Source organism: Miscanthus floridulus, chromosome 15 (genome assembly GCF_019320115.1).
Source record: "Miscanthus floridulus cultivar M001 chromosome 15, ASM1932011v1, whole genome shotgun sequence".
In the NCBI taxonomy this organism is placed as follows: domain Eukaryota; kingdom Viridiplantae; phylum Streptophyta; class Magnoliopsida; order Poales; family Poaceae; genus Miscanthus; species Miscanthus floridulus.
This window is the reverse complement of record NC_089594.1, coordinates 8,866,039-8,875,613: the sequence shown is the minus strand read 5'-3', so window position 1 is coordinate 8,875,613 and position 9,575 is coordinate 8,866,039. Positions and strand designations below refer to the sequence as shown.

The following is a 9,575-nucleotide window of genomic DNA, read 5'->3' as shown; positions in this document are numbered from 1 at the left end:
TACGCTAGGGAGTGCATTTCACTAGTCACCAAAACAGTAATAACACATTTAGCAACCGCAGCCAGTGATACATGAATGTTCTACCCATATTAAAATTGGTACATGAGCACATGACTTTTTAGTTCCATGACAATATGACATTGAGCTGCTAAATGAGCCCACCTCATTATATATAACAAAGTAATACTTAGACCATTTCCGTCAAAAAAAAAGGATTATTGCTTGAGTGTTGAATACTAAAAAATGCGGCTCTCTCTTCATGTAAACAGTGTTTTTTAAATGCTTTCATAATTCATAACCGAATGCTAAAAAAATTACGCAAGAGCAAGAAAGTGAACCCGAAATATATAATGGATTCTCATTGCTCATTTCCGACAACCAAACGAAGTATGTACAAGCATAACCACCCCAGCTTGAATGAAGGAACATCCCAACAGATACGACAGCAGTTTCTTATCATGTAGGCTCTCCATTCCGACGACAGATCCGAAAGCAATGTATCTAGAAAAGCCAAAACGTCTTATAATATAAATTGGAGGGAGTACAATGCCTTCTTCTGCCTCCACTAGTCCTAACTCCTCTTCTTCTCTAATATCTATGGAAGCCAAACCATAGTTAAGACTACTGTTGACTCACGAAGCCGGGAAGAAGCGGTTAAGACTGAACGGCAGATTGTAGAACTCCACAGTCCGGCTGTCGCCGCGGAACGTCCGGAACCTCGCCCACCATGGCATCCCACGGTCCCTGTCTCTGTTCCTCGCCTGCAGGGTGTTGTCCAGCACCATCGAGACGATGAACCCGACGGTGGCCGGCGACGAGAAGACGGTGTTGATGAGGTCGTTGAACTGCATGTTGCATGCACAAAAACGATTAAGGTCTAGTTCAGACTTCAGAGATCAAAGTTTTCAGCTAAGCTGGGAGAAGGATCAGTCATCACATACCCATCCAGCTCTAGTGTGCACCGGTTCACGGCGATAGCTCGTCGTGAACTGGTGGAAGTAGTTCGGGATGGAGATGCCAAGGTAGAGTGAGATGCCGAGGACGAAGAAGTTGCGCGTCGAGTTCATGTTTGTGAACTGCATAAAGGAGAGCCCCACAGCACCTGACAACACCAAAACAAAGGGGTTGGTTTGGACTTTGGAGAGCTGAAATCTTTTTTTTTAAAATAAAAGGTAGGAGCTCTGCCGCTCAATTAAGTAAGGCAACAGTTCTTTTTTTTCGGAGAGCCGAAATCTGGGGAAGTAGCAAAGGCAGTAACAAACTATGGAGACATAAAAATTTCCTTTTGACATCTGCAAGTAAAGTAAGTACGTACCAACATAGCCAAACAACACGCAGTACATGGCAGCAAACAGTATGAATGGAATCGAAGCGAACAATGCTCCGAATCGCCCTAAAAGATCATATAACATAACATGTGTTCAACAACAGAGAAATTAAAGCTTGGTACAGTATCGTTTTATTTACTTTGCTGGAAATAATATTCTACCTAGGATGGAGAAGAAGATCATGAAAATAGCAGAAATCTGGATTACTCTTCTGCTGCCAATCCTTGTTGATCCTAGGAGACCGACGTTCTCCCTGAGTTGGGCAAAGTAAAGTAATATACACAAGAGCATGGCATTGGCATGACACTGGAAAATTGGTTCATGCAAACTTGGCGTGACAAAGAAGCAGAAACACTCACACAGAGACGGTAGAGCCGCTCACAGTACCAAATAACCCGTCGAACAGCAGCCCGATTCCCTGATTTTTCACACATTTACGTCACAAGAAAGAGGAGAAAATAAATAATAATCTTCTTCTCAACGGAGGAATTTCCAGCTAAATATTTTTTGTCTTTGTTTCCTAGCTAGCACATGGCAAGAACTAACTAACCTGGCATCCAATGCCCCTGCTCAAAACAAATGGCGGTGGAGGCGTCGCGCTTGCCAAACGGGCAGCAGCCTGAAATGCTGCCGTAGACTGCAATGCTCAAAATATTTTTCAGACAAATCAGATCAGCATGATGTCAACTAACTGAACATTACATGGTACAATGGACAATGGAGTGTTATTCTGTTAATTACCTCTATCAAGGACACCACCACAGCAGCCATCATACCAAATGAATGGTCTGCGCTGAAAGTCGGCGGACCCCACTGCAGCGGGTATGGAAGCCTAATCCTGAGAAAATGTTCAAACAAGTATATAAATTCCATAAGTGTGAAATGATGAGATGAAAATATATAGAACAGTGGGAGGAGACATCAGTCTACAGACCATGGTGCAGTTGTGATGAGATTGGCACGGTCAGTTCGGCAGTTGAGCTGAGTGAGCACCGGACTATGCTTGTATGCTCCACTGACATTGAGGATTTGGGCATATAACCAAACCAGTGCTATGGAGATTAGCACTGAGAACCTCTCGAATATTGGGAAATGGCACATTTGTACATGCTTCAGATATTGTGAAAGTGCAACAAACAGGACGAGCATCGGAAGACCGATTTCCGCGCAGGTTGCTATCTGAGACATCAAATATATTATTCGAAAGGATAAGAGCAAATTGTCAGTGTTAACAACATGATGACTCAGCAAAGAAATAGTACTAGTAAGATCTTTTACCACTGGGAATCCTCTCTCAAAAAGGCCAATCCCTACTAGTGCAACAACTGGAACCATCCCAAGTGGGCTGAAGAACCTGCAACAGTGATATCAAAACAACATTTTAAGATTCCTATCGTCAGTCCGAAGGTTGCTGCCATATCCCATCACTTTTCCTGAAAGTGATGCCCACTTCTCAAATTGAGAACCCAAAGTAGATCATCAAAGGCCCAGTGCTAGTATAAATAACAGCGAATAACCTACTGATCGGTCAAATAGCCCCAATATCAACAAATATAAAGCCAAAAGTTGCACATACAAAGGAACAATGACTACTTCCCTAAGACGATAGAATTAGTAGTATATGACAGGGACAGACGAGTATTTGAACATTAGATCACATGACACATCAACTGAATGAATGACTGGTCTGTACCTGCAGCATAACCCCCACAACTGGCTGTAGCCAAGCACTATCTGAATGCAGGAGGATATTATCTGGGCCCCCTGTATGGCTCTCATGGCTACTTTGAACCTCTGCAACAAGAGAAAACATGTGAGATGAATACTAATACACTAATTAGTTAGAAGAACTGTAAACATTGCATGCTTACCGTGTGGTCATCAGCAATTTGCATCAGCCAGGGATCACTGATTATTGATATGACTGGGATTACAAATGCATATGATCCACCAATAACCGTAGGCAGGCGAGTTCCAAACAGAGTTTGCAGCAGTGTATTTATGCCAGTCACAAACAGCACTGTCTGTACCACAATTGCCTTGTCATGCTGGAAGCAAACAAACGGACAAACATTCAGGATATATTTTATCACTGAAAAACAGTGCATAAAGAGGTCATTATCGAAAAAGATGAATTCTGGACACATGCAAGTCATACACTAGTGTGAACACAACAGGAGATATATTAGTTTTAAACATAAAAGCTATCAGTTCTCTAACACTAAGTACTACCAGATATATATGTACTGAAGTGCATGTGAAATGAAAATAATAACACTACCAATACCAGTAACCCTTATTACACATTTACACTGGACATGACGATTTCAAAGACAACTCTTTCTGCTTTCAAATGACATTGATAAACTAGAATCCAATCTAACCATTCAATTTTCAAATTCTGTTTGGAGATAAATACCATTACACCAATATGACACAAAACAATCAGATAGCGCATCATCTATTCACAGTGACAAAGTTGAACAATGAAAGGATTCTTACGGCATTTCCTCCCATGAGGGGAACCAGCAAGGTGGGGATCATCACTGCCGTCCCCAAGCAAAGGATGAAATGCTGGAAACCCAGCATAATACACCCTCCTGCGCCATCAAACAGATTACAGAGATTTAGTGCCATAAAGACATAACACAGCTAGGTGAATGAATCATGCAAGCTTAGACACCTGAGTACTTACCCCAGGATGGGTTGGAGTCTACACAGTACTCCATTCCAGCCAGCTGATCCATGATGGGAGGGTGGGTAATCTCCTCTGGCTTCATGTTAGCCATCTCCATGGGAGACACCTCCTCTGCTATGTCCACGATGATCAACACCAACCAAAGCAGGAAAAGAAAACAGCTTCAGCATTTATTCCATAGGGAAGTTTAGTCAGGTAGGACAGCAGTAAAGTTGCAAGCTTTAGTGAGTTATGGCCCTAGAGCATCAGATGCCAGAGGAATTCATTCCTCAGAAAAAATAAAGACCAATTCTTTTACCACAAAGCTATGCAAACTTTCAGATGCACAACAATCCGGAAGGGTTGCAAAACAATCCTAACCTTCCTCAAACATGAAACTGAAATTGCGAAAACATGTTAATGAATGATCAAGAACTTAATCAGGGTATACTATCCAGAGAGAACAATAAACCCTCAATGCTGATGAATTCACCTACACGAGACCCCAAAAACCAACAAAATCACAGCAGGAAATGCTCACCAAAAACCATCTCGATTCTCGAACACGCAAGAGAGCTGCATATCAATGTTCACCAAACCAGCATGCTGACGATACTACAAAATGCTTTGAGAAATAGGCAAAGCATCAAGGGAAAATTCCCCATTGAGAATGCTACTGAATGCTACAAAATGCTCTCAGATCCACAAGTGTGTCAAAGCAAGCCAGGAAGGTGTTGGATTTATAGGCCTTGGGGGCTGCAGTAACAGAAACTAATTCTTGCTCTCAAAATCAGTGAGAGAGAGAGAGAGAGAGAGGTATAGCAGTACATGCACTCTTTTCTTGTTTGCATGCATTTCATCTCATTGCTCTCCCTCCCTCCCTCCCTCCCTCCCTCTCTCTCTCTCTCTCTCTCTTTCCAGACTGAGTCTGTCCACAAGATGTGCCACTGCATGTGGGCCCACACCCATATAATGTTAAGACTTGGAAGCTTTCTATCTCTAAGGTTGTTGGGCAGTGATGCAATAGCAAAGCAGTAGCTTTCTATGTTTCACTAAATTGTTTAAAAGGGTAATAGTTGTAAGTATGTGCCGCTAAGAGTGGGGCCCATCTACTAATAACGTTTGCCTAATAATTTTATATCTATAACATTGTTTGGCAGTGATACACAGACATAGACAAACAATCTTACAGATAGAAAGATGTTGCTTGGTTCTCAGTGTCTTATGAAACACAATCTTTAAGATACAAAGCTAGGTACTTTATAACTCAGACAATCTTAGAGATGAAATGTGCTATTTAATTATCATCGCTTTGCTATGGTAAACGATCTTAGAGATTGAAAACTAATACTAGTCACATTTAGATACCAACTTTTTATCTCTAAGATTATGAGGTACCTTAATGAAACCTTGCCTTGTGTGTGTGAGTGGAGAGGGAGGCGCATTGTAAGGTTTCTAAACTATTTTTTATTGTTCCTAATATAAAGATGCTTTCTATCTTTAAGATAGGTAGTTCCACCATAATGAATTATGTGCCTTTATGAGTGGGCCCATCTACTAGTAACAATCAAATACCAACTTTTCTATCTCCAAGATTTTCTAGGGGCATTGTAAGGGTGCCTCCTAATTTTTTATTCTTCTTAATTAATATAAAGATGCTTTCTATCTTTAAGATAGGTAGTTCCATGACAATGAATAACTCAGTCGCCTATCACCACCGAATTACACTTCCATGGCTCTCTGTCTCTCCAACTCCCCTCCCGACGTCCCGCCTCCCCTCAACCCCACGCCGGAGATCACTCCGAGCCCGGCGGCCACCAACCCCGGTTCTTCTCCCAGGACGTCGGTCTCCACCCCCTCCTTGTCCTCTCTGGAACCTTCCTCCCCTCCACATGCGGTCGCTCCAAGCAGGAGCGCTGGGGCGACTCCAGCCCGGCTTCTTTGGACGACTACGGGCCGCCCCCATCCTATCTGGAAGTCCTCCTATCCAACACGGATTGGGCTTCCCCTAGCGACGGTGCAGTAGGCTCAGGCACGTTCTCGGCGTCAGGCGCCGCGGAGGGTTCGGCAAAGGGCGCCTCGGCAGGGAGTGCCTCCGCGGGCTCAGCAGTGGGCGCCTCGACAATGAGTGACGCGGCGGGCTCGGAAGCGAGCACCTCGGCGGCGTATGCCGCGGCGGGTCGGCCGCCTCTTGGCCAGATACCTGCTCCTGCATGTAAGGTCGGTTGTGCTTTGCCTCATTCTGCTGCTGGGCACGTGCGCTTCGTTAGGCAGTGCAGGGCCTCTCGTCCTGACCCCGAAGGGTGGCAAAGGTTCAGGTTTGGCAGGGAGCATCTGGATCGGCGGTGTTCTACTCGTTCTCGCCACCGGGTCCCTGCTGATCTTGTTGGAAAGTGCTTCAATTGTTTCTCCGCCACACACACTGCTGCTCGGTGCCATCTGCAGGTGAGGTGTTTCCGCTGCCGCTCCCTGGGACACCGATCCTACGTGTTCCCTAGGATGGTGCGAGGTGGACGTACCTCCCAGCCCGAGCGCAGGTCTGTCTGGCGGCGAATCTCCTTGGCCTAGGAGCCTGCTATCACTACCCCCCGCAACGGTCTATCCCGGCGGGCTCGGTGTGTGGTGCGGCGACTCCGGCAACTGGTCCGAGCGGCATGATGGATTCATCATCAGTAGCGCCTCACGCTGATGGTGCTGATGGCCGGGCTGGTCGGCAGCATCGACGACGACATCCACGTCACCGATGGTGGGAGGACACCGGGCGCTCGGACTCATCTCTAGCAGCTGCCCCCGCACCGGACGTTGCACCCACTCTGATGACCTTACAAGATCAAGCCCCTGAGATGCCTCCTCCTTGCATCATCAGTTGGAGTGATTAGGTGGCTCATGCGGAGGAAGACCTTGCGCGGGCGGTGGTCATGACAGTCATCGGCTCTACCCCTCTTGCGCCGGCTAATGCTATTGCAGCAGCGATTGCAACCAGGTTGGAGGTTGAGGCAGCTTCATTGGTCCTGCGTCGTGCCTCTTCGTCTACCTACCTGCTCTTTCTCCCAGATGCCGAATCGGTGGATCGTTTGGTCAGTCTACGACAGCCTCTACGCTCGCCGGAATTCAGCCTTCTGTGCAAACGATGGAGCAGACTAGCTGGCGCGATTGGGAGGACTCTACCATGCCTAGTCGACATTGAGCTCCGTGGCATTCCTACCCATGTTTGGGAAACTTCAATAGTGGAACAATTCCTAAGCCCTATGCCTGGATTGATCACGTGCATTCAGATACTCTTGATTTGTCCACCTTTCGGTGCTCGGTGTGGTGCTCAGATTTAAGTTCAATTCCACGTTATAAGGAACTATGGGTTACTAAACCCCCATCAACCGTCGTGGAAGACCCTCCAGTGAAGAGGATTCTGGCATATCCCATTGACGTTCATGCTTCAGTTGTGATTCTTCCTGATGCCCCTCCTTCCAATGGAGACAGCGGCAGTGATGACAGTAGGGAGGATGGCTCTTCATGGCAGCGACGTCGTTTCTTGGCTCCTCTGCCGCCCCCTCTGCTTTTGGTTTGGCAGATGGCAGGGAGACCGGCAGCGGCGCTTTGGGCCGCACGCCTGCCTAGGAAAGTGGAGGCCCCTCACTCAAGGCTGTTGCGGCTTCGGCTGTTTCCAAGGAGCTGTGCGTAGCAACCCAAGCATCCATGACCATTGATGACGTGCGGGTGCCCCTAAGCGGCAGCCGTCAATGCACCGTGTCCCCGACAAAAAATAATGAGGAGGTGGAGATGGTTGACAGTTTGCAGAAACTTAATTGTGGAAGCCCTTTAGCCATCAGTGGGGCCGAGCCAGACTTGCTGGCCCCCTCGGCATCTTCTCCCGTGCTTATGTCCTTTGTGGTTGAGGAGCAATCAGCCCTCCCCTGGGCCGTAAGTGAATTGGTTCCTGGTGGGAATTTGGTGTCTCCTAATGGGCTTAAAAAGTTCGGCCTGGGTGTGGTTTCAGATTTACAGGGTGTGTTGGGCGTTGATGGGGCAATAGAAAGGCCGTCCTCACCACGCTCACCCCTATTGTTTGAGGAGGCGACGGTCTTACCGGCCTCCCCATGATCCCCATGAACACCCCTGCCACCGCCTTATCTACAATATAAGTCTTCGACTAAGTGGCTCTGGGTCTATTCCAGGCGCTATCTCCGCTCATGGCAGCGACAGCGCTCCGGCTGCCGTCGTGGGTCCTCCCCACGCCCGTGCCTAGAGATTCTGGATTTGGAAACTAGAAGAATTGATCCCACGACGGCCGGGGATGTGGTAGCGACAGTAGCATCTCCATCCTCGGTCTCCTTCCCTAGTGCGGTCCAAGGAGTGGATGACCGGCCCCCCTCAGAAGCGCATCAGCCAGGGTCTCCGACCCCCTCTGGCACCCATACCGCAGTTGGCTCGGATTTGGGGGGCCCTGAATAGTAGACCCAAGTCCTGGGTGTTGTAGTCCCATTGGTGACTCTGCCCTGGGCTAGGAGTCTCCCGTCTTCGGAAGCCCGAGCTGCCTTCCTCAATAGCCTTGCTCGGTGTACAGATGCCCTGCTCCCGATGCCGGTAATCAACAAGCAAAGATACAAGTCCCAGTTGTCCGGGGCCACACCGCATCGTAGTCGTCGGCTTGCTGGGGCTGCTGTGGAATTTCCTCTGAATGACCTGGACGGGAGGACGAAGAAGAAGGCAATGCGATCTCTAGGCATCCTTGATGAAAATAAAGGTATTGACCAACAGGCTCTAGATGATTATGCAAAATTATTTGGGCAACCCATATCTGATTCACAGCTTCAAGCACTAGCTGCCTTGTTTTGTTAGTCCCTGCCTAATGAACTTTGGCAGGGGGAGGAATTGGAAATGTTGAGTTAATTGTCTGATGCATGGGTGGTCGCCTTTGATCATGTATTTATGGATCCTGAAAAAAATTCTAATTTGGAATGTTAGGGGATTAAATTCTATCCCCAGGCAAGACTCTGTACGCTCTATTATGGACTCAACTCGGTCGGACATTGTGTGTATTCAGGAAACCAAAATCACAGGTATATCTCGCAGAATTATACTATCTACCCTAGGCTCAGAATTCTCATACTTCGTTGCTGCCCCCTCTGTTGGTGCCAGCGAAGGAATCTTGGTTTCTTGGAGACGACATATTGGTTTTTCCGTAGCTCAACGGGTTGACAATCATAGTGTAATAGTTCAGTTCTCCCCAGAAAATGGGCAGTCTTGGTGGTTTACTTGTGTTTATGGACCCCAAGGTAATTAGGACAAAATTTAGTTTCTTCAGTAATTACGGGATATTCGTGCAGCATGCCCGGGACCATGGATGGTGGCTGGGGATTTCAATCTAATTTACAGGGATGAAGACAAGAATAATACCAATTATAATAGGGCAATGATGGGTCGTTTTAGGAGGTTTATCAATGATTTGGCTCTTAAAGAGATACCGCTGCATGGTCGCAAGTACACATGGTCAAACCAGCAAAACTCTCCTACCCTGGTGAAACTGGATCGAGTGTTATGTTCAGTTGACTCGGAGGAGAAATTTCCCAACT

At 47.0% G+C, this 9,575-nt stretch overlaps 1 protein-coding gene across 1 annotated transcript; it reads right to left on the bottom strand.

The window, feature by feature from the left end:
• Window positions 1–363: 363 nt before the first annotated feature.
• On the bottom strand, window positions 364–4,592 carry LOC136508193 (nucleobase-ascorbate transporter 2-like). The gene is made up of 14 exons (XM_066502821.1): window positions 4,547–4,592; window positions 4,024–4,137; window positions 3,831–3,928; window positions 3,200–3,376; window positions 3,022–3,122; window positions 2,607–2,682; window positions 2,263–2,507; window positions 2,070–2,166; window positions 1,879–1,965; window positions 1,688–1,746; window positions 1,490–1,581; window positions 1,316–1,393; window positions 942–1,102; window positions 364–845 (listed from the first exon to the last, which is right to left on the bottom strand). The coding sequence occupies exons 1-14, from the start codon at window positions 4,554–4,556 to the stop codon at window positions 633–635; spliced, it is 1,608 nt and encodes a 535-aa protein (XP_066358918.1). The 5' UTR covers window positions 4,557–4,592; the 3' UTR covers window positions 364–632.
• Window positions 4,593–9,575: the final 4,983 nt, after the last annotated feature.